The sequence below is a fragment of the Schistocerca serialis genome, chromosome 4 (genome assembly GCF_023864345.2).
Source record: "Schistocerca serialis cubense isolate TAMUIC-IGC-003099 chromosome 4, iqSchSeri2.2, whole genome shotgun sequence".
Classification (NCBI taxonomy): domain Eukaryota; kingdom Metazoa; phylum Arthropoda; class Insecta; order Orthoptera; family Acrididae; genus Schistocerca; species Schistocerca serialis.
Genome location: NC_064641.1, coordinates 275,012,427 through 275,038,293, shown reverse-complemented (window position 1 = coordinate 275,038,293; position 25,867 = coordinate 275,012,427). Strand labels below are relative to the sequence as shown.

Sequence of the window (25,867 nt, the reverse complement as noted above, 5' to 3'; positions counted from 1 at the left end):
GTGATATCAATAGTAGTGGAAAATTGTATAAATGGAAGAGAATTCATTATGGATAGGAAAATAGGGCAAAGAGTGAAATGCTGTGAACAGTTCGTTGATAGGGTTATTCTCATCGGAATCAAGAGCAAACGAACTCTAACAACAATAGTTCAGGTATACATGTCGACGTCACAAATAAAGATAAATTTATAAAGAAAGTATGTGAGGATGCTGCAGGTGTAATTTAGCTGTAAACGGAGATGACAATCTAATAATCTTTGGGGTTTTAAATTGGTAATAGGTAAAGGAATAGAAAGAGTTACAGTAGAATAAGGCCTCCATAGTATTAATGGGAGATGAGAATTACTAATGGAGTTATGTAATAAATTTCAGCTAGTAAACACGGTACACTGTTCAAAAATAGCATAAAGGAGGAGGTGCCCTTACAAAAGGCGCAAGACACGGGAAGAATCAAACTGGTTTACAGCAAGGTTAGACAGAGGTTCCGAAATCAGATATTGAGTTGTAAGGTATACCAAGGAGCAGCTATAGACCCGGATCACAATTAAGTTGTGTTGAACAGTAGACTGAGGTTTAAGAGAATTTTCCTGAAGAATGGCAAAAAGTGGGATACTGTAGTGCTGGTGAATAATGATGTGCGTTTGAAGTTCTCTAAGGCTGTAAATAAAGCACTAATGAGTGCCACAGTAGGCTGTTAAGTTGAAGACTGAAAGGAGCAATCGAAGAAGTTGCGAAGGCGAATGTAGTGAAAGGTTACGGTAGTAAGAAAAGCGTGTCCTTGAAGCTCTTCGGATTAAACTGATTAGAGTGGACCTGAAAGCTAGCACGTTGTGTAGAGTAATGTGTGATTGTTGAAGTCAGAAAAGCAGCCAGTGTGATGAGTAAATAAGAATGCGTGTATCAATAATTTGCCATAGGAAATAATACATCCTGGTTTGACTGTGGTCTACTAGAAGTTGTATGGATCTGAGATTGCAGAACATGCTACATTACACACTCCCAACTATTAAAGATGACGAAATATAAGTATCAGAAGTAACAATGCCGTAGTTTTGTCTAAAATTGCTGCAGTAGAATTTTTGGAAGTAACAGATGTATCTTTGAGTGTGGCACAGCGTGCGAAAATTTATAGTGAATTGTGTCGGAACTGTGCGTTACATATTTAAACGAGTTGAGTTCGTTCTTAAGGTTGTACTGTTCGTAATAGTATCGTTATGATCCAAACAAAACAAGAGAATTATTTAGAGAGAGAAATTAAGACCAGAATGACAGCAAAATGGAACAAGGCGATGCATCTACTGATTAAGGACTTTTTGATGATAGCGAAATTAGACTATGATATATTATTACCAGGGAGTGCCAAACAGTAATGCCTCTGAATTTACTATGTGAAACACACGTTCGTAACATTCTACGTATTTAATCTGCATGTCAACCTATTTGCAGCCCTCTGCCCCCAGAGGACTGAATTGTACCTTCCGTATGACATGGCGGTGTGTGAGGAACAGCGTGCTGTAATCGACTTTCGAATTCAAAGGGTTCGTCCACTTATGGAGCACCCTCTCCAGCAGCATGACAATGTTAGAACACACATGACTGCTGCAACGTCCGCAACAAGCCGAAGCTTTGGGTTCACTGTCACGTGTCGTTCTCCATCCGATTTTCATCTGTTCCCAAAACTTAAAGAGCACTATTGAGGACTTCGCTTTAACGAAGCGTTGCAAGCAGAAGTGAGATTGTAGCTCCGTGAACGAAGTCAGACATCTACAGTGAAGGTATCAACAAACTGTTCTCCCGTTAGGAGAAATGCGTTCGTCGTCAACGTGAGTATGCTGAGAAATAAATATCTAGGGGGGGTTGTTTTGGGGAAGGAGACCACACGGAGAGGTCATCGGTCTCATCGGATTGGGGAAGGATGGGGAAGGAAGTCGGCCGTGCCCTTTCAAAGGAACCATCCCGGCATTTGCCTGGAGCGATTTCGGGAAATCACGGAAAACCTAAATCAGGATGGCCGGACGCGGGATTGAACCGTCGTCCTCCAGAATGCGAGTCCAGTGTCTAACCACTGCGCCACCTCGCTCGGTAATATCTAGACATGTATAATAAAGATGTAGAACATTAATAACGTTTGTTTTATTTCAAATTTGGAGGCAATACTTCTCAGCACGCCCTCATACATAAAGTAACACGCCTTACGCAGGATCGCATTAAGATCAACAAAAAGAAAGAAACGACTATTAATGAACTGGCAAAACTATACCAACCCAAGACATTAATTAAAGAAAATAACAAAGAACTTCAAGAATGGAGGAAAGAACGGAAGGGAGATGTTAAAGAATTAATGAGGAAGAACTTATTTTTTCGTCAGTATTTCGTAGACAGGAAGCACGTGTAGCCGAATACGAGGAACTGAGACCAATTTGGAAGCAGGACTACAAAACCAGTCTGAAAGCGTCGCAGCTATGAGGGAGAAAATCCGAGCGACTGCGGTGTTACCAAAGATAGCACGAAAGTATCGTAGAACGCGACGTATACAGATCAGCCAGAACATTATAACCACCTACCCAACTGCTGATTGTCTCCCTTTTTCACGGATAGCCGAGCGGCATTAGCCGAACGGTCTATGGCGCTGCAGTCATGGACAGATGGACTGTGCGGCTCGTCCCGGCGGAGGTTCGAGTCCTCCCTCGGGCATGGGTGGGTGTGTTTGCCCTTAGGATAATTTAGGTTAAGTAGTGTGTAAGCTTATGGACTGATGACCTTAGCAGTTAAGTCCCATAAGATTTCACACACATTTGAACCTTTTTTTTTTTCACGGATAGCAGCAGAGACGTCTTGGTAGGTCGCTAGAGGGAGTTGGCACCACATCTGCACACAAAAGTCACAAATTCCGTAAATTCCATCACGTTCAGTCACATACTATATGTGTTCGATCGAGTTCACATCTGGCTAGTTGGGGGACCAGCACATGAACTGGAACTCGCCATTGTATTTCTCTCACCACTCATTCACAATCCTGGCGTTGTGAGATGGCGCATTATTTTGTTGAAAAATGCCACGGACGTCGGGAAAAATGATCGCCTTGAAGGAGCGTACGTGACCTGCAGCAAGTATACGATACTCCTTTGCCATCATGATGCCTTACACAAGCTCCAGTGAACCGATGGATGCCATCCTGAATGTTTCCCAGAGCATAACTGAGTCGGTGCCAGCTTGTCTCCGTTCTGCAGTACAGGTATCAAAGAGCTTTTCCCATGGAAGACGACGGATTTGCGCAATCCCATCGGCATGATCAAGAAGCTACCGGGATTCATCGGACTAAGCAACGTTCTGCCACTGCGTCAACATCCAGCGGCGATGGTCACGTGCTCATTTCAGTCGTAGTTGCCGCTGTCGTGGTGTTAACACTGACACATGAATGGGTCGTTGGCTGCGAAGGCCCATCGTTACGAGCGTTCGTTACACTATGTGTTCAGATACGAGTACTCTGCCCCGCATTAGAGCCTGATGTTAGTTCAGTCACAGTTCACCACCTGTCCTGTTTTACCAATCTGTAAATACTCCGACGTCCGACGTCTGTAATAGGTGTTGGCCACCCAACCTCAAGACGTGTGAACGTTGTTTCATCTTGGTTACATCACGTGTTGAAGACATTAACCACAGCGCACCTCGAACACCCGACTAGCCGTGTAGTTTCCGATATGCTAGTGCCGAGCCCCCGGGCCATTAGAATCTGCCAATGGTCAAATTCAGATAGACCGCGCGCTTTCCCCATTATGCACACGAGTAGATCGCTCACTGATACTACATGCACGGTGCGTGTCTGACTAACAGTCATTCCTCTCAAGGTGACAGTGCTATTGCTTGGACAGGCTTACTTCGATAGTAGGTCGGTGGTCATAATATTCTGGCTGGTCAGTGTCCAAGCGGTGCGAAGTGATGTCACCAAAATCGAGAACACCAGTTTGTTGATGCCATCACTGTACATCGTTTGACTTTGTTGGGAGACACAAACTCACATCTGCTTGCACCGCTACACCGCTATCAAAGTGAAATCCTCGAAGATGTTCTTTAAGTTTCAGGAACAGAAAAAAATCGCATGAGGTCAATTCGGAACTGTAGGGAGGATGATCGATGACTGTGAACCTGAGGCGTCGGACTGTTGCAGATGTCTCAGCCCTCGGGTGTGATCTGAAATTTTCTTGCTGACTGAGACGGTATTCTATGTGTGGACGAAGTTTTCTGCTGTCAGAAATTCGATTACATCACGCTGTTTTTCACGCACCGACGTAGATACAGTATGTTATACACCGCCTGTTGCACGCTACAGTTCGGAGCGCTCTAGCGGCAGAGGGTTGCAACTTGCGTAAAAAAAGCCGGATTCATTACTTTTCAGAACTCCCTCGTGGAAAAGTCAAAATAACCTTCGGTGAAATTAAAAGCAATGCCATCGACATTATGAGTGCAGTGGAAATTCCACTGTTAAACGCAGAAGAAGGATTGGACAGATGCAATGTTTACATTGTTGCCTCATATGAGAGGATATGTCTGGTGATGCGGTAGAAGAAGAAATGGGAGTCGATGTGGAAGACATTGGGGATCCTACATTAGAAACAGAAAGACATCTGAAAGACATGCGATCATATAAGGCAAAAAGGGATAAATAGCATGTTTTCGGATTCGAGTATGCTGCAGTTAAATGACTATTTCGTTTCTGGTGGAGACTTAATGAGAATGAAGACATACGATGAGACTTTCAGGAAGTTGTTATCCACACAATACCGGAGGCGGCCAGAACAAGAAAGCACTGAATTTGAGTTTTCGGTCCGAAGAATTTTAGCCCAAAACTGGAGTGCGTGAAATGCTTCCTTGCTTCCCTGCGAAGCCATTGACGGTGAAATTACTGGGACTCTTAGGACAGGCAAGGACATATTTCATATTCTGAAATATGCCACAATCACATCTGTTGTCATGTTCCACTTGACCATGTTTTCCTTCATTGGTTATACGCCCGTTCTTATGTGTTTCAGGCTCCTCCAGATCTTCCATATGAGGTTCTTGCCGTTGCGTGTCTCCTGTAGTGGCGCATAATAAGTCATCTGGAGGCACGGTGACTTCATTGTTCACGAACCTCTTGCGGATTTTAGTCTTCCAGGTCAACAGGAAGCACCAAAGAATGTGTCACGATCATCGGCTCAAAATGCACAGTATTTTCGAGAACATGTCTTTGGGACCTAGGATATTTGTATAGTTTATAGAAGTGTGGATTTCATGTAACCGGGCTATTAGCTGCCGTCGTGTATACGACAGAAAACCCAAAGAGATTCTGTTCATGCATAAAGAAAACCAGTGGCAAGACAAAATCAATACCTTCACTGCGCGATAACAACGGTGAAGTCACTGATAACAGTGCCACTAAAGCAGAGTTATTAAACACGGTTTTACGAAACTCCTTCACCAAAGGAGACGAAGTAAATATTACTGAATTCCTATCAAGAACGACTGCCAAGATGAGAAACAAAGAAGTAGATAACCTCGGTGTAACAAAACAGCTTAAATCACTTAATAAAACCAAGGCCCCGGTCCAGATTGTATACCAGTCAGTTTCCTCCCAGAGTATGCTGATACAATAGCTCCATATTCAGCAGTGATATGCAACCGCTCGCTCACAGAAAGATCCGTACCTAAAGACTGGAAAATTGCTCAAGTCACACCAATACCCAAAAAGGTAAATAGGAGTAATCCGCTGAATTACAGGCCCATATCACTAAAGTTGATTTTCAGTAGCGTTTAGGAACATATACTGTATTCGAACACTATGAAGTATCTCGAATGTAACGATTTAGTGACATACAGTCAGCATGGATTCAGAAAATATCGTTCTTGTGAAACAAGTTAGCTCTTTATACTCATGAAGTAATGAATGCTGGCCAAGCGGTTCTAGGCGCTACAGTCTGGAACCGCGCGACCGCTACGGTCGCAGGTTCGTATCCTGCCTCGGGCATGGATGTGTGTGATGTCCTTAGTTATGTTTAAGTAGTTCTAAGTTCTAGGGGACTGATGACCTCAGCAGTTAAGTCCCATAGTGCTCAGAGACATTTGAACTAAGTAATGAGTGCTATAGACAGGCGATGTCAAATTCATTCCATATTTTTAGATTTCCAGAAGGCTTTCGAAGCCTTTCCTCACAAGCGTCTTCTTACCAAACTGCATGCCTACGCAGTATCGTCTCAGTTGTGCGACTGGATTCGTGATGTCCTGTCAGGAAGGTCACAGTTCGTAGTAATAGACGGAAAGTCATCGAGTAAAACAGGAGTAATATCCGGCGTTCCCCAAGGAAGTGTTATAGGCCCTCTATTGTTCCTGATCTATATCAACGACATAGGAGACAATCTGAGTAGACGTCTTAGATTATGTGCAGATGATGCTGTCATTTACCGTCTTTTAAAGTCATCAGATGATCAAAACAACTTGCAAAATGATTTAGATAAGATATCTGTATGGTGCGAAAAGTGGCAATTGACCCTGAATAAAGAAGAGTGTGAAGTTATTCACATGAGTACTAAAAGAAATCAGCTAAATTTCGATTACGCGGTAAGTCACACAAATCTGAAGGCTGTAAATTCAGCTAAATTACTAATAAACTAAATTGGAACGATCACATAGATAATGTTGCGGGTAGAGCAAACCAAAGACTGCGATTCATTCGCAAAACACTTAGGAGGTGCAACAGGTCTACTAAAGAGACTGCTTACACCACGCTTGTCCGCCCTATTCTGGAGTATTGCTGTGCTGTGTGGTATCCGCATCAGGTGGGACTGACGGATTACATCGAAAAAGTTCAAAGAAGGGCAGCTCGTATTGTACTATCGCAAAGTAGGGGAGATGGTGTCACAGACATGATACGTGAATTGGAGTGGCAATCATTAAGACAAAGGCGTGTTTCTATGCGTAGGGATCTGCTCATGAAATTTCAATCACCAGTTTTCTCCTCCGATAGCGGAAACATTCTGTTGGCATCCTCCTACATAGGGAGAATGATCATCAAGATAAAATAAGAGAATTCAGGGCTCGTACAGAAAAATTTAAGTGCTCGTTTTTCCCGCGCGTCGTTTTGGAGTGGGTCTGTAGAGAGACAGCTTGAAGGTGGTTTATTGCACCCACTGCCAGGCACTTTATTGTGAATAGCAGATTAATCACGTAGGCGTACACGAAGACGTAGAAGAGCGTACTGAAATACTACTGCAAGCAATCAGCTGAGAGTGGTAAGGTGATGGGGAACGAAAACAATATTCAAACCAAAAAATATAATTTCTTTTTTTAAAGGGTACTCCAAATATTTGTAATGTATTTCGTCAACATGTAAAGTCTTAGAAACTAAAATAAATGTAAGCACATGAACAGTACAATTTTGAATTAGAAACTAAATAATTTAGCTTGAGATATCAAACCGTTGAGTTTCACCACACTCCGTTGGTTCTGTTTCATCATACATTAAATGAACCACAGTGTGACCTAAAACAGAGAAAAGAAACAAGAAACATTGGAATTAACAAGTGCTTCATACTAATATATCGCACATGAATAAAAATTTAATTATTAGATCACGAAAGGCAATTATCCACTTTAAAACTTGAACTGGCATTTATGCTGACTACGCAATAGGTTACAGCAGCAATTCATATAATACTGATGAGTTATCGGCAAGTTCCAAAGCCGAAAGACAGAAATAACACTAACACTATTAAAATTACCAGTGTCAGATTGTGCGAACGGAAAACTCTTTGTAAATAACACCGGGATGAAGGGATGAACCCAAGCCTAAAACACAGCGTAAAGAACAGTGGGTGGCTCGTAATAGCAGCTTGTAGAGTCTACGCATCAAAGTCCTCACCAAACAAGTTCTTACTGATCAGCCTTTTCACATGCCCATGATTTCTGCAGACACCAAACAGTAGACACAATACCAGGGCTGTCTTCTCTCAGACATGTAAACCGACAGATTAGCAAAACGGGACAGCTGAAGGACTGTTACAACCTGTCAGCTTTTACCAACGACATAATAGTTTACTCGTAGATATTAATGTCTTTATTTTCGAGCCTTAGATAATAAATCGGTTATCTTCTGTGACGTAGCGTCATCACTGTAAACTGAAATAAATGAATGTGTTTTTGGAAAGACCGGGCTAGACAGCGTGTGCTATTTGTGTCGCTTAAATTACATCATTTGCTCGTTCCAATTAATTCGGTACTTATTTTCATTCTTGGTGAGTTTGAGATATTTTAGGAGAAATGTTTTTCATTCTGGACAATTTTAATTTTTTCGATTTTTGTTTGTCGTTACGGATTTATCTGTTTCTATAAATACGGAAGATTTGAAGCACGGTTCGTCAACTGCAGAACGGAACACAAATTTTACAGGTAGTTTCCTTTAATTTACGTCTATGGTCACAAACATTTTGTTAACAGATAACCGGTTTCGGTCTATAATGACCATCATCAGATCTGCAGCAAAAATGGGAAAAAACATAAATACACTCGCAGATTGTCTACAGCTTAAAAACAATAAATAGACCATAATGAAAAGTACTACTGACAAACATATGCATTTGTGCGCTTTAAGTATGAAGAGGCATATCTGTTTATAAAAACGAAGTCCTAATGTACTGCAGCTATAGTGGCATCGTCAAATGTTAAATGCAAAATCAGCACCAGCATCGTTATATATAACATAATATGCACGAGTCATGTTGTCAGTAGCACTACTGTTCAAAACAAGCTGCCGTACAGTACCCACAAGATGTTTGTGTTGTAAGTTCACCAGATGTCGCTAATGTCGGCATACACTAGTTTTCAATAATTAACTAAACAGCGTAAAAAAAGGGGGATACAATAGTTGAAACGTGTAATGAGCTTATAACGTATAAAAGGCGTTACAGTAACAAAAAGCGATGAAATAGAACACGACAAAAGTCTCTTAACTCTTCCACTTTTTAACAATCTGACTTTTGTCGTGTTCTATTTCATCGCTCTAATGAACTGTGACACATGTAGCCACTCCCTACTTTGGAGAAACACACAAACCGGGTGAAAGCATCCACCAAGACAAAATATACATTCTGCCCTCTTAGAGCATGGAAACGACATTGAATAACCGACAAACTGCGAGACAGTGCTGAAAAGTGATGACTTCGAATCTTTTATATGAAAACTACTAAAGTTTTTTAAATAAAACAAACGTTATTAACAAGCACCGTCTTCATTCTCCATGTCTACCTATTTTCATCCCCTCGAGAACTCTGAATTACAGCGTGTAATATGATGGTATGTAACGCAATCACATCGATGCGGGAGAAACGGGATGTTGTAGCAGAGTTCCGAATTCGAACAGTTTGTTCACAAATAGAGTGCCCTCTCCTTCAGCATGACAGCGCCAGCCACATCTGCAACAGTCCGATGTCTTGGGTTCAATGCCACTGATCATCCTCCATACGGTACCGACTTGGGCCCATCCAATTTTCATCTGTTCCCAACACTATAAGAACACATTCGAGGACTTCACTTTGATAGTGACGAAGCGGTGCAAGCAAAGGTAAGGTTGGGTGTCTATCAACGAATTCAAACATTCTACAATGATGGTATTAACAAATTGGTCTATCTTTGGTAGCAGTGTATTCGTCACCAGAGTGACTATGTTGGGAAATAAATATATAGACATGAAGAATAAAAATCAAAATTCAGTGAAACAGTCTCGATTGCGGCAGATGTGTATTTTGGTTGGCTTCGGCGTATAATTTAGACCATCTTCAGGCGGTATGCACCATGATGGCGGCTGGTGGTGGTGGACGGAGCAAGATCCGTACGAACACGAACTTCAGCCAAAATAAACATTTGTTGAGATAGAGCGTGTTTTACTGAATTTTAGTATTTTACACCGATCGTGTTCACTCTCCATGAAAGAATACTTTCTAAAACTGTAAATGAAGAATAAAGATGTAGATGGTTCATGAAGTTAAGAACACGGACCTCAACCAAAATAAACTTTTGTTGCGACAGAGACCGTTTTACTGAATTTTAACATTTTACACCGATCGCTGTTCATTCTCCAAAAAGAATACTTTCTAATATTTTAAATGCAGAATAAAGATGTAGAGTGTAATGAAGTTTGCCTTATTTAAAACGATTGAAGAGCTTTCACATAAAGAACTCGGAAGCATTACTCTTCAGAACGCCCTCGTATTTGTACATCGGTCCCTTTTCCTGACTACAGTTCAACAAACTGCGACAAGAATTGGGATTGGGCTACGCAGACTGACATTTCTTACATTGTGTGATCAACTTTCAAACAACTGAATTAAGGGATGGACACGTAAGCTGCTCTTTAATCTTCATAATGGTCTTAAAACTACCCAAATTACCCCAATGAAGAAAATATTTAAATATAGCCGAGATCAACTTCTGGGGTAGACAAATCTCAAACGTCCTGTAGCAGTGCGTACAGTAATACAGGAAATCTTTTTTTAACGTGGTACCCAACTACTTGATTCCCACTGAGGAGTTGATCCTTAATACTTTGGAGCCCCTGTTCCCGATCCTGTTGCTCCTACAAATTCCAGAAAAGTTAAAGAAGCTCTGTCAGTATAGCTACGCTACATTCCCGATTATCATCCGTTTGTATGACCTCTGTGGGCTTGTGATCGCCACTTAAGATGCGACTCAGGGCATCAGCCAGCTGGTTGTCAGAACCCTTTATGTGTTTTACAACAAACCGAATTGCTGAAATTCAAGCTGCCCAGCGCGCTATTCATTCAGTTCTAAGGGGCCTACGGCGCGAAGCCAGGGTCAAGCCAGTACCCACTTAGCGCCAGGTTGTCAGTTTCTAACAGGAAATGCCTATGACCCAAATAGAACTTATATTTTTCCAGACCAAACAAAACTGCCAATGCCTCCAACTTGTACGCAGAGTGTGTAACGTTTAGTGCTGATATAGCTATCGATGCATACTTCAGTGGGTGACGATCTCCTGTAAATTCTTGCAATAGGACGGCAGTGACTCCCAGCTTGGAGGCGTCGTTCTGGAGGCTAAATTGACGCTGACACCCCTGAATGGTTAGTGCAGACACGTTACTGAGACACTAATTCAAGGCATCAAATGATGATTGTTGATATCCAACCACTTAAATGGCTGTTCCTGATGACGAAGTTGGTTTGTGGGCAAGCTGAGCGAAGTTCGGAATGGACTTCCTGAGACAAATCGCCATTCACGTGATGTCTTGGGAGGCTCAAAATTATAGTCAAAATTATCAGTGTTAGTTCCTTAGCTGAAACTAGATGATCCAGAAAAGAAAGTTATGTATGGAAAATTATAGATGGACAACGGTGGGCGCATTATCACTCTTAATCCCATTAGCTGAAACTAGATGACTCAGAAAAGAAGTCTTGGATTGGGCTAAATTAACCTTAGTAGGTTTGACTATTAAGCCCGCCTTCCTAAAACGTGCCTGCCTAAGCTGTTGAAGGTGCTTACCAACAGTCTTGCTGTAAACAACCACGTCATCGAGGTAATTTTATACACCCAAAAGAGAAACTAACAAACGTGACAGGACTGCTACACAAGTTGATAACCTGAAGGGGACTCCGTTGAACTCAAAAAAAGTTAGAACCCATGAATAAAGCAGTCAGAGGCTCCAATTCTTCAGCTAGGGGACATCTGGTGGCAGACTTGATTCCCATACAAAACAGCGCGCTCCAGCAAACCAAGTAAAGCACATGTGAAGATCAGGTAAGGGTACAGACTCCAAAATTACCTTCTCGTCAAGCTCTCGGTAGTTCACGATGGGCCTACAATTTTCGCCATTGGGATTCATAAACACAGGTGTTGTCGAGGCACAGACAGACGTAGAAGGGATAATCACCCTCTGCGTATGCAACTTATCAAAAGTCTTCCTTAACTCCTGCAGTTTAACGGTGATGACCACTAAGGAGAATGACACACCGGAATAGGGTCAGAGTTGGATCTGATAATTGACTTTGTTGGTTAAAACCAGCTGTTCGGACAGGACATCTGGAAATTAATTTAATAAACTTAATAACTGTCAAGCTTCATCTTCCCCCAAATGGAGGACAGAAAATTTGAAAATCACTCGAACCAACAGCAGTTGGACCATGACTATGTAACTAGTCCTTACCCCGATGAAACTTGATGAAAAACTTATTTACGAAGTTGTCAACGACGCAACCCATTTTGTCTCTAAAATCACACCGCAGTAGTGAGTTAGTAGACAGTTAGTAGACAGTTCGGCAGCAAAGATATTAATGTTTACCAAACCAAGCTCACCAAACAATTGTATGTTTCCAGAAGTTGTTATTTTATTTTCATGACCAGTTTCGGCATCTCATTAACGTAGTCTTCAGGCTCCTATGCATCAAGAAATAGATACATCAATGAAAATGCGTAACAGGAGGCATACATACCTTGGTTCCGTAAACTTTTTTCGGTTGTGTACTTGGAAGACTGGACAATAACAATTGTTGTCAAGTCTTCGATGTATACACTCCACAAAGAAATCACGGATCCAGTTATTGATGGGTCTGGTTGTACATACAAATTTGTATGTGATTCTCTATACATGGATAGTGTAAGTGCCTGAAGATGGCATTAATAAGATGTCGAAACTGGTAGTGTAAATAAAATAACAACTTCTGAAAACATAGGCTGCGTTTTTATTTTTTAGTAAATATCTGACAAGCCGTAGTCCCGTATCATGAAAGATCAACAGATATTAAGATTTTAAGAGGCCATGAGACTTGCTGAATTTTTAAATTAACACTTGTGTCCCCCCTCCCCCCCCCACCCCGCCCCCTAATCTACTCTACACAATTAACAGTCGTAACCTGTGTATCCAGTCGTCTTGAAGTGAAAATATTAAAAACGCTGCTATTCTTGAGATATCAAGCGTAATGAAATAATAAAATATTGCTGACACAATATAGCAGTCAACTGTCTGGTTCATGAATAAGAGCAGCGCAGATAAAGCGTAGGAAGAACCTGCTGATTCCACTCAACTGGCTACGCCTCTTGCGTGGCCATCCTGTTCGCGTACCCCAACCCCATTTCCTAAAACGTCGACTGCTGTTATCTTTTCCGCGTTCTGCCTGACGCTGCTGAGCAAAACGTTCTGGCTTCATACACATGAAACAGTACCCACTAAATCGTCCACGTTGGCTACTCCTGTTATATGGAGAGAAAGCTATTCCGGGCAAGTTGCTCCCTTGCTCAACGACTCTCTGACCAGCAAAACTCATGTCCTCTGTATCTCTGACAACTTCATCCCTGTCAAGAAATATTACCGACTACTTGTTTCTCACTGACCTCAACACATGATGTTTAGTGATCCCATCCAATATTCTTAGTATAATTCACAAGGTCCTCTTGTTGATCTTTTACCCAGAAATAACGTTTGTTAACTAATTCATTTCTCAGCCTATTTGTTTAAGAATCCTACCATGTAAACCCCCGAAAATACCTCCTTCTCGAATAATCTAATCAATCATACTAGTCAACCTAATCAATCATATTAGTTTCTGGGTAAATCATGCGAAGACCTACAAGATCGGGAATCCGATGGGCATTAGGGTGCTGTCGTAACTTAGAGGACAAATACAAAAATTCAGCAATTGACAAGTTAGCGATACCTTGTATAATAGCTATGGTAGAGTTACGTACACAATTAGAATGGTTCTATGTTTCAATACTATCACCATTATGCGATATAGCCTTGAACTCACGATCGCCCTCTACCTTTATCTGACCACATAGGTTTCTTTCCAACTTCAGTGATTGCCCTTTTTAGAGATGCCCATTCCTCATCAACGGAATTCTTCTTAAACGAAACTGCCTATTGAAGTATTCCTTGTCGCAGTATCTGCGGTGTAATACCTCCGCTAGTGGCATCTTCGCCGCTTCATACCGCCAACGTCCCGGGCCCGCTGGAACCATTCTGCAGCCACACAGGGGGCAGCTGGACAGACACCCTCTCTTTACTTAAGAATGGACATGTTGTGAAGAGTTGTCGGGCAATGAGAAGCGTGCTAAAACTGATGGACTGCTGCGTCCATTAGGACGGAACGTCAGGAACGCACACGAGAAAGCATGCGAATTCCACAAGTGGTACGTGGGTCCCTTTTCGTACCACACTTACCCACCATATCTTAGATACCACTAAAGAGGAAGCGGGATGGAATCGTGGCTGGTAGTCACAATTTATAATTAAGACAGTTTATTGACATTAGGCCTTTTAAGGAATTTGACAATTACAAATTGTGGACGAGTCATTAGATAAAGCTTTGGAAATACAGTTAGAAATCCAACGTACTCAGTACTCAAATGAACAGTCCTTTAAGAGAAAGTTATAAAAACTTAATGTTCCAGGCATTTATAGAATCTTTAAGCATAGCAGTTATCAATTACTTCACATAGCCACTTCATCAAACTTCATAAAATCATTTTTACATTAAGATGGCCACACTTAACTTGCGTCACTAAAATAACCTTATAAACTTACTACTTCAATCCGTTAAAGAGGCACTTTTTAATAGGTCAATTGCAAACTTAACTTTGCCCCTCGCTTTATTTTCTCTTATTAACACTAGAACCGCGGCTGGGTCACTCGTGACCCACTTGATAATTCTTTTGTTTGTCACTCTTTTGTATTATTGCCTAGAGTGTTACATTTCTCTGACTTTTTATGAAATAAGGCAATTAGTGATTATACTTCATTTCACATTTTATGGCGAAAACATAAAAGAGAAATATGAAGATTCACCTAGACCTGCAGAAGGATCAGTTCTATCTCGCCCGGCGCAGTCGCTATGACAATCGCATTTTTCATGTAGCTTCATGCGTATTGTTAGTGTGTGTTTGGTCAACAATCACAAAACTCGTATTTACTTCACTTCCGACTGACGTTCCAGTTTTCAGCAGGGGACGAGAGGGAGAGAGGTTCAAACAAGTCTGACCTTGTATGCAGATATTGCGCACCCAGAGTTTTGTACCACGGAAACGGGTTTAGCAGTGCATTCTGTCTGTGTAGATAGTGCTTGTAACTTACGAATATATTATGGCGAAATTTCTACACACAGAAGAGGACATTATAAGTACTCTAAATGAGATTTTAGATAACGAATCTGAGGGCGAAACACTGGACTCTTTATCTGAGGAAGAATTTCCATCGCCAATAGTTCCGGATTCTTCATCAGAAGACGATGTTACTCCTGAGAAGGTTCTACTGAATGCTGATGAGAGAGGTATGCTTGTTTATGTGTTTGTTTTATAACAATTTTTGTTTATGTATATGTTGCGTAGACACTGTAAGTAGGCTGTTTAGGTTTTTATGTTGGTAACGTCACCTAGCGCTCTGTGTGAAAATCACTGGCTGTGCTGTATGCAGTCTGTGGCTGGTTGGCATTATTGGAATATTCGCCATTGTAGTGTTGGGCAGTTGGATGTTAACAGCGCGTAGCGTTGCGCAGTTGGAGGTGAGCCGCCAGCAGTGGTGGATGTGGGGAGTGAGATGGCGGAGTTTTGAGAGCGGATGATCTGGACGTGTGTCCATCAGAGAGAGTATATTTGTAAGACTGGATGTCATGAACATATATATATATATCCCTTCCAAACAGAGTCCTCCACTCTCAACCCACAGGAAAACGCCCTAGAGGACGCCCAAGAACTCGATGGAAGGATAGGATAACAACGATCCTGAAAGAAGTGGAACCAGCAGCCGTGGAGGAGGACGCCAACGACCGGATGAGATGGACTGCCATCTGCAACAGCTCCCTCCTCTCGTGTAATTGACAGACACTGCGTGTGTGTTTTTTTTGTTTTTTGTTTCTGTAATGTATCCCTCTTGCCTTTTAAACCTTTGATTGAATGCCCTGTTTATTTTTTCGTTTTTCTTTAAGCTGTAATGTACATATGTAACTTTTACTACTGTATAGAGTACTTTTGTAAGTCTTTTTGTCTTTACTTTTCCTTTTGTTCTTCTTGCTGTAGGCCTTAAAGGCCCGATAAGGCAATAAATGATGATATATATATATATATATATATATATATATATATATATATATATATATGATGACTTTGGAACATTATTAATGTAAATACATTGTTTATTCTCTATCAAAATCTTTCATTTGCTAACTATGCCTATCAGTAGTTAGTGCCTTCAGTAGTTAGAATCTTTTATTTAGCTTGCAGTACTGGCGCTCGCTATATTGCAGTAGTTCGAGTAACGAAGATTTCTGTGAGGTAAGTTATTCATGAAAGGCATAGGTTATTGTTAGTCAGGGCCTTTCGTTTGTAGGGATTATTGAAAGTCAGATTGCGTTGCTGTAAAAATATTGTGTGTCAGTTTCGTGTTGATCAGAATAAGTAAAGAGAGAAATGTCTGAGTACGTTCAGTTCTGCTCAGCTGTTTGAAAATCAAATAACGTAAGAGGTTTATCAGCACAGCCTTTCACAAATTTTTCTAAGGGGACGTTTCAACACTAATTTTAATTGCAACACTTATTTTTATACTTTGTTTCGTGTTGAATTTTTACAACTTATGTATTATATTTATGAAGGTGTTTTTTTTCTAATATCACACAATATATTCAATATTAAATCGCGTTCTAATACGTATAACTACTATTACAGGAACAGCTGCCACAAAGACTAAGTCAAATCGAGGAAGTGGACGTCCTCAAGGTCGGCGTGGACAACAAAATGCCCAGGATTTTGGACTACTTCAGTTTCCTTCAGGTAGCGATATAGTAGCACCTGATGGAACAACCTGAAAAGTTGGAGTAATAGGTGACTGTTCAGCTGGAAGATATGGACAACAGAATGTTTTCAAAGACAGGACGGGACCATCTCCGCATGCAAAACGAAACGTTAATGAGACCTGTTACAGTGCATGACATCTAATGATAACGGACAAAATTTTGAAACATATTGTAAAATGTATAGAAACTGAAGCACGTCGTGTACTGAGCTCAGATGAGTGGACTATAAAATTGAAGAACTGGAAGTTTTCATAGCTATATTGTACGTCCGTGGTGCCATTGGAGCTAAGAGCTTAGAACTAGACACATTGTGGTCAATGAAGTGGGGAAATAATTTTGTGAAATCAACAATGGGTCGTGACAGATTCAGAGAGATAATGCGTTATCTCAGATTTGACATTAGATCCACAAGATCAGAACGACTAAGAGAAGACAAGTTCGCTTTGGTATCAGAAATCTGGGATGAGTTCATTGTAAATGCACAGGCTAGCTACATACCGGGTCCATATATAACAATCGATGAACATCTTTTTCCTTCAAAGTGCCGTTGCAGATTCACGCAATTTATGGCGTCAAAACTGGACAAATACAGGCAAAAGTGTTGGATGGCGGTAGATAAAGACTCAAAATATATTGTCAATGCTATCCCTTATCTAGGAAAGGCTGACACTAGGCGGAGTGTTGAGCGTCTTGGTGACTTTGTTGTAAAAAAAATCGATGCAACCTTACCTCAGCAATGGAATAAATGTCACATGTGACAATTTTTTCACCTCCTTATCGCTCTTTGAGACACTGTGGGCACAATAAATCGATCTCGCAGGGAAATACCAGACTGTATCAAGAAGGCAAGAGAACAGTTATACAGCACAGTATTGTTGAAAAAAGATGATATCACACTGACTGTTTATCAGGGTAAGAGCAACAAGAATGTCCTGATTCTGAGCACTATGCATCCTTATGTGACGATTGAGGATTGTATGAAAAAGAAGCCAGATACAGTTACGTTTTATAACTGCTCTAAATATGGAGTGGACAAGGTCGACCAAATGGCTCCCAAATACTCTGTCAAAGCACCATCGAGACGTTGGCCTGTTCGTACATTTTACAACTTGCTGGATTTGGCTGGGATAAATGCGTGGGTATTGTTCAATTCTCTAAATGATAAAAAATCGAATCGCAGGGATTTCATCCTGCAGCTGGGGGAGGAGCTTGCTGAGAAGCACGCAGCAACTAGAAAGACTAGCGTCCCTGTCAGACCTGAAGATATTCCTGACAGACAAAAAGAGCGAACACGTTGCCTTGTAGAGTCTAACTGTGAAGGAAACAAATCATTTGTAAAGTGTCACATCTGCAAGAAAACTGTGTGCAACAAATGAACATCAAAAGACTATTATTTGTGTTCATTCTGTAACGGCAGCCAGTAAAAACAGTCAGCAAATACATGTAAGTTTTAAAATATAAAATTATAATTTGTGTAAGCCTTTTTTATTTTTGTTAATTTCATTCTAAATTTCCTAGTGCTTCTAACAATAGATTCGTTGGCAGTAACAATAACCCATTGACACAGGGGAAATAAAGGAAAAGATCGCAGGTCATTAGTGGCCCAGCTGCGGTTCTAGGGATGTCCAAATATCAGCGGTTCTAGTGTTAAGAAAACAGAACTATTGACAAGCTTCAGAAATTCAAACTCCCGTACAGGATTTCCTTCAAAATACATATAATGAAAACAGCTACCAACAAAGGGAGACAATGACACTTCAACACCAGTGCTAAGCTAAGATCCAATTACATAACATTACAGATCCACTTACATAAAAAAACTACAGCAGAAACACTGATTTTTAAAAATGAATGTTCACGTGCTCAAACGCGTTAATAAAATACTACTAGAAAGAGCTGCGCAAGGAACTCAGCAGATGCTATGCAATTTCGAGCTTAGTCAGTAGCCAGTCGCTAATATTTAAGGGAACAGGTTCGTATAAGAACAGGTTACATACAATATATATTTATAGATCTACCAGCTTAATTCGCCTTGGTGGAAGGAAGATAAATACTAAACTTTGGAAGGCTGTATGAACAACTCCCGGTTGAGGCTAGGTTCTTAAACACTGCCAGGCCTAGACCTAGGATGACATTTCACTCCCCGCCAAGGCGCTGGCACAATCAAAGGTTTTTTGCGCGAATGACAAAGACGTTCCAGTAACGCTGAAACATAGAAACACTCGTTAGAACCTTTGACTCGATATATGGGTAAGCGTGTAAAGGAACACGTTACACTACTGACAAATTCGCAACTTTGACTTTAAGCATTTTACACACGGACAACTGTATTAATAGTGTGCAGGCTTTGAACTCAGAGCACTAGTAAAACTTTCAAATAACGGCCACCATTTAACTAGGCCAATTGAACTCTTCCATACCATCTTAAAGATCGACTGTGAAAGTCGCACCGATAATAAAATTTAAATGCCTCTGAGTACGTCGGTCAACAAAACACAATTACGAGCACTTACTTCATATCACGTACACAATACGAAGGAGAGGGTTCCACAACTTCACCCCTTCACTTCAAATTTATTCCCAGAGAAGTCACAGAACTTGTATCCCCAAGCTGCCCATGTTGCCAAAACGCCCGACCAATTTCACACCACAACATATAACGGTTATCACGCTATTTCGGCAGCCGTTGACACTCGTCTCCCAGCGAATGTCAAGAGATCTCGAGGGTTACCCGTCGAAGGCTAACAACCCAATTCCTTCAACCGCCAACACGGAAGATAAGACAGGCGAAAAGCAAAGATAGCTTAGCTCAACCACACTCGATCTCAACGATACATGAAAAAAATAACACTGGCGGCAGCTCGCCACAGCTCAACATCTCTTAAGACATCACGGAAGAACCTACATCGTACTGGGGAGAGCTATAAGAGTAAAAACTGTAGAGGAAGATAGCTACTAGAATACATCCAGCAAATAATTGACGACTTAGGTTGCAAGTGCTACTCTGAAATGAAAAGACTGGCACAAGAGAGGAACTCGTGGCGAGATGCATCAAACCAGTCAGAAGACTGATAACTCATAAAAATAAAAATACATTCTTTCCATTGCAATAGAGTTCCCTTTCATTTTTCTTGTAGCTCTTCGATTTTTACACCCAGATTTACATCCGTGTTAATTTTGCGCAAATCCTGGATCGATCACTTGAATGACTGAGATGAGTTTATATCCAAAATAACTCAGACCGCGAGGGACAACTATCCTGAAATACAGGGGGAAAACAAAAATACGGAAACACTGCAAAAGTAACACATTACCATGCCTCATTCGGTGTAGGAAATACATTGGCATTCAATACATCTTCCAGTCGTCTCGGAGTATATATATACAGATCCAGTATGATTTTCCAGGGAATCTTATACCACTCTTCCCGGAAAATAGTGGAAAGTTTAGGTAACGACGATGGAGGTGGATAGTGATCACGCACTATTCTTCCCAAAGTAACGCAGCCGACAAAAGCTCAATAATATTGAGATCTGATCACTGTGGTGGCCAGGGGAGATGCGATTATTCATACTCGTGTCCACGAAACTGGTCCTGGACCACCCAAGCTTCGTAAACACGAGCTCTGTAATCCTCGAACACAACATCATCCTTGGGGAAGAAACCTTGTGCCAAAGGATGGACCTAATGAGCCAAAACGGTCACATAATTCTGAGAGGCAATGCAGCATTGCAGAGTAAACATGGAGTTCATGGAATACCACGAAATCGCTGTCCAAATCATCATCGAAACCTACTCCGCTTCACTCCTGGGACGTGAACTCCGCCAGAAGGTACACACAGTCTGAAACTAGATTCATCTGACCAAATGGCTTCAAAAATGGTTCAAATGGCTCTGAGCACTATGGGACTTAACATCTGAGGTCATCAGTCCCCTAGACCTTAGAACTACTTAAACCTAACTAACCCAAGGACATCACACACATCCATGCCCGAGGCAGGATTCGAACCTGTGACCATAGCGGTCGCGCGGTTCGAGACTGAAGCGCCTAGAACCGCTCGGCCACAATGGCCGGCCAAATGACTTCCTTCCATTTCTCTACATTCCGGGTTATATGGCTTTGACATCAAGCTTTGCTTTCATGGGCATTTGTATGGCTGTTTTTACAGTGTTTTGGTATAAACAAGGTTCGCAACTGCGACATTGAGTTCTGCAGCAACTTTTCCAACTTTCGTCCCCTTACTTTTCGGCAAAATCCTCTCCAGTGACTGTCTGCGTTGTTAATTATCGTTTTATATTGTCGAGAAACAGGAAATAGAGAGTCACGGGCATGCACAGGATTTTGGGCGGATATTATTAAAAGTAAGGCGTTTGTCGTTGCTGCTGGATCTTCTCACAAAATTTCGATCACCAACTTTCTCCTCCGAAAACGAAAATATTTTGTTAATGCCGACCTACAAACGAAGAAATGAGGATCATAATAAAATAAGGAAAATTAGTGCTCGCACAGAAAGATATAGGTGTTCGTTTTTTCCACGTACTGTTCGAGAGTGGAATAACGGAGAATTATTGTGAAGGTCGTCCTGTGCGTTGGAAGAGCCATCATATGGAACAGCTATACTGCATTCAGGGGAAATGTAAGAGATGTACTACAGAGATGGGATATCTCAAAAAGGATCACTTGAGCTCTGAGATAAAAATCAGCAACCGGGATATCGAAGGCAACGTCTCTGAGGAGCGCTGGAGTGCCCTTTGCAGCTGAGCCCCGCTATACTCGACGACGTAAGTCAAGCATGATTATTTGTCACGAGTCACTCGGCAGTGTGTATCACTGTATCGACCTAAACGGGGTGGACGAAAACATGGAAACACCACCAGAAATGCGTTCTTGAACATAAGTGCCAATGCTAGCCTAGTCTGCAGGTTGAGTTGCTGTATTTCACCTCGAACATCACCGGTGAAATATCCTCAATGTGACACAAAGAGTCAGTCATGGTCACAACAGTGTTCTGTGTAGTAGTAAATATATTATGTCGGAGCTAAGTCACTTCAAATGTGAGAAAATTGTTGTTCCTCGTATACTGAGGTCATCCATGTGATTGCTGAAAGAAATCCGCTGAACTCTGGTTACACGATAAACCAATCAAATCTAAAGGTCATAAATTCAATTAAATACCTAGGAATTGCAATTAAGAACAACTCAAATTGGAAAGAACATATGGAAAATGTTGTGGGGGAGGAGAGAAAACGGCCGCGATTTGTTGGCAGAACACTTAGAAAATGCAACAGATTTGCTAAAGAGATTGCCTATACTACGTTTGTCCGTACTCTATTGGAGTACTATTGCGCGGTATGGGATCCATACCAGATAGGATTAACGGAGTACACGTTTTGTGCCATGAGTGAAACCAGAATCAGATGTAAACAAAAACACTTGAACAGTACACAGCATGGAAAAAACAGCTTTACAAAATTCAATTTTGCTTTTTATGTCTTTTCTGATATGACAGCTCACTCACCTCCACAACTACGCTCTGCTGCCACTGAAATAATATTTCATGAATGAAGCTGGAAGTGGTAAGCTGCCACGTCACAAAAACATAAGAAAAGACAATTCAGTTTTGTAAAGGCCACTCCAAATAGTTATTACGTATTTGTTTAACATATAAAGTCTGAGGAAATGAAATAAATCCAAGCAGCTGAACAACACAATTTTTGAATTAGAAATGAGCAATTTGTTTTTAGAGATCAAACTGTTGAGTTTCACCATACTTCGGTAGTTCTGTTTCGATTTTGATTAAATAAATCCGATTGTGAGCTAAAATAGAGAAGGAAACATTACAACTAACAAGAGTTCCATAATAAATTCAACATAAATGAAACAATGATTGTTTTAACGCCTCTGTGTGTATATATTCTGTTGTCGTTCTTGCATTCCATATAGGAGTTTTATGAAGTGGTATTTAGTATATACCTAGCGTCACCATTCAACACCACTCCCCTATCCCTGTGTTGAGTTGATTAGCAACTTGGTGATGTATTACTTTGTGTTTACCTTTTCTTATTTGTGGGTTCTATTATCTGGTAATCGATTAGATCTGGTGTATATTTTTGAAGTTATTCAAATAGCACATTGACAAACCAGTTAAGGCAACCAAAGAGATATTTGGAAAGTGAAGTAAATTTCTGGAAAAAGAAATAAAAGGCTTGAAGTTTGCTGACGACATTCTAATTCTGGCAGAAAGGGCAATGGGCTTGGTACACTCTTAAAAAGAGGCTACAAAAAGTAAAATAAGGGTAATCGACTTGTAGCAGTATTTCAGTTATTCTGCAAATAAAGCTCTTTTGAAGATCATTTCACTTCGTACTTATTACATTCACTTGATTTTTGACGTTTTTCTCTATCTGAAATCCATTTAACAGACTGATGTTGTTAAAGTAGTGTAGTATTAACTTTAGGGTCCATAGATTTGAAAGTCGTTAGTGTGCTGCCCTGTAGTCAGATTCAAAATAATTGGCCTCTGACATTTAAGGTCTGAAGTTGCGACTTCGTATCGTCAAGTATTCTCTGCAGGTAACAGCCACAGCGTGTCTCTCTCCGTGGAATAGGTAATCACTTTAAAGTTTCTCTCTCCTACAAAAATCACGTAAAGTACCTGAAAATCACTTATGTTATAGATCTCCATACTTGGTCTGACCATGTCAAAAACCAGTTCTTATTTGTAATTAGAGCTGTAGCTACGTTTTATCTTGTCAGCAACTCCAGGCTGCCATTGGTGCGTTGGTGGGACGAGTAGTCCAGCCGACTGTCTGTCAGTTTTCAGCTGCCTTAAATCGAACTACTGGAGTGATACGTAAAAAATGTATACGTGTTAGAACATGAAATCCTTTACAGTTCCTGACTCCGCTGTCGATATGGCGCTAATCCCTGACGCTTTCGCCTCACTTGCTGTTTAGTTCCGCTTCTCGACCGCATGGGAGCGCTGGCTGCTGGCCCTCGGAGTTTTGGCGGCGGCGGGCGCCGGCGCAGGCGCACCTCTCAGCAACCTGCTGTTTGGAGACCTGACGGGCGTCATGGTGGACTTCGGGTCCGCGTTGGTCAACGCCACGGCCGCGGGCGAGCAGGTGCCCGACGTGGCGGTGCGTGTCTTCCTGCACGGTGTCCGGCAGTTCGTCATCTACAGCGCCATCCTGGGCGCCGCCACCTTCCTCTTCACCTACGTCTGCGTCTTCACCTTCAACTATGTCGCATACCGTCAGGTAAGTGCAGCACTGAGGTGTCGGATGAAGGACGGAAACGCCTTCGTGCAGTGGAGGCGACTTTCTTTCGCTGAGTGTATATAGTGTTCAAAACACTGGACAACAATAGTTGCTGAAACGCTGTAGCTCATTTCTGTCAAACCATAACAACAAGAACATGTTGCTATGTGTTATATGCCCTAAGCAGAACTACCAGTTCTAATAAAGACTGAACCAATTCCCTAGTTTTACCACCTCTGCCCTTAATTCATTCATTATTAAACCTTTGCCTAACACACTAGGATGAACATAGCAGGATAAAAACATGGATACTTGATGCTACTGTAACATCTCTTGACACAGCTGAAATCCTTCAGCTGAGAGGTAATCATCTACACTTGCCACACTTTCTGGTCTAATGCCCATATCCTGTTATAGGGGGCACTATGCCTAAAGTAAATTACATTGCGTGCATCTAACGAACTGGATGCCGACGAAAGCCCCTCTGTTATTACCTCTGAAATTACTGTGATCTGCGCCCTTGTTAACCTTCACAAATTTCACTATAAACCTAGCCTTCCATTCTGACTTTACAATAAGTGTGGGTGGAACAGTCAAACAAAACCAAGTTATTTCTGTAACACTGCACGCAAAATGGTACCCGTGGACAATGTGTACCGTCTTTGATTAGCAATCAAAACTTCCTCGATCCAGGTAACGAAACCTGCCCTCGCTTACGTTCTGAATAAAAATCATCAGCCTTGGTGGGAAAAGACTTGTGGCATAAGAAGTCATCCACCAACGGCATTGACAAAGACGGCGGAAGGATGCAGAGAGGTTCAGGACACTCTCTTGCCCTTGGGATGACAAACTGTCAGTAATGGTCAACGCCATGAGGATGCAGAAGGCAATAGAAACCAAGACACGGTCAGCCGGCCGCGGTAGTCTAGCGGTTCTAGGCGCGCAGTCCGGAACCGCGCGACTGCTACGGTCGCAGGTTCGAATCCTGCCTCGGGCATGGATGTGTGTGATGTCCTTAGGTTAGTTAGGTTTAAGTAGTTCTAAGTTCTAGGGGACTGATGACCACAGATGTTAAGTCCCATAGTGCTCAGAGCCATTTGAACCATTTGAACCTAGACACGTCATAGGATCTGTCGACCTGGAAAAAGCGTTCGATAGTGTCAAATGTTACATGATGTTCGCGGTTCTGAGGAAAATAGGGGTAAGCTATATATGGGTAATATACAACATGTGCGAGACAGTTTTAAACATGGCTGTTACTCAACAACCGTTTACTAGTTTCAACATGGGATTATACAGCCAACTGGTTCCAGATAACTGTTTGGTACATTGACCTAGGTTTCGACTCCTACTAAGGGCGTCTTCATCAGAATGAAATTTTGACAAACCGTAAAATTACATTGCGAACAAGCAATGGTCAGAAATTAGAGCAGCTGTGGTCATTTTTGCAACCGTTTGGCTGTATAATCCTGTGTTGAGACATGTACAGGTCCCAAGGGGGAACAATAAGAGTGGAAGACCAAGGATGAAATGCTCGAATGTAAGACAGGGATGTAGTTTTTCGCCCTTACTAGTCAATCTACAAACTAAAGAAGCCGTGATGGAAGTAACAGAATGATTTAAGTGTGGAATTAAAATTCATGGCTAAATGATAAAATTCGCTGATGACCTTTCGATTCTCAGTGAAACTGAAGAACAATTGCAGGATCTGCTGAATGGAATGAACAGTATAATGAATACAAAACATGGACTGAGAGTACCTTGAAGACAGACGAAAATAATG

The 25,867-nt window shown here is 41.5% G+C and overlaps 3 protein-coding genes across 3 annotated transcripts in view; all 3 read left to right on the top strand.

The window, feature by feature from the left end:
- LOC126474392 (bile salt export pump-like) overlaps positions 1 to 23,898 on the top strand; it is a gene marked incomplete at its 3' end in the record, with an annotated part of 66,416 nt that extends 42,518 nt beyond the window's left edge. Inside the window, exon 5 of the mRNA XM_050101860.1 lies at positions 23,782 to 23,898. Within this exon, the coding sequence (XP_049957817.1) occupies positions 23,782 to 23,898 (117 nt within the window). The remainder of the gene's footprint in view (positions 1 to 23,781) is intronic.
- Positions 23,893 to 25,867, top strand: part of LOC126473837 (ATP-dependent translocase ABCB1-like) — a 675,020-nt gene continuing 673,045 nt past the window's right edge. The window contains exon 1 of the mRNA XM_050101164.1: positions 23,893 to 23,949. Coding sequence (XP_049957121.1) covers positions 23,899 to 23,949 — 51 coding nt within the window. The 5' untranslated portion in view covers positions 23,893 to 23,898. The remainder of the gene's footprint in view (positions 23,950 to 25,867) is intronic.
- Positions 24,056 to 25,867, top strand: part of LOC126473838 (ATP-dependent translocase ABCB1-like) — a 234,788-nt gene continuing 232,976 nt past the window's right edge. Inside the window, exon 1 of the mRNA XM_050101165.1 lies at positions 24,056 to 24,084. The gene's annotated coding sequence lies outside the window, so the exon portion shown is untranslated. The remainder of the gene's footprint in view (positions 24,085 to 25,867) is intronic.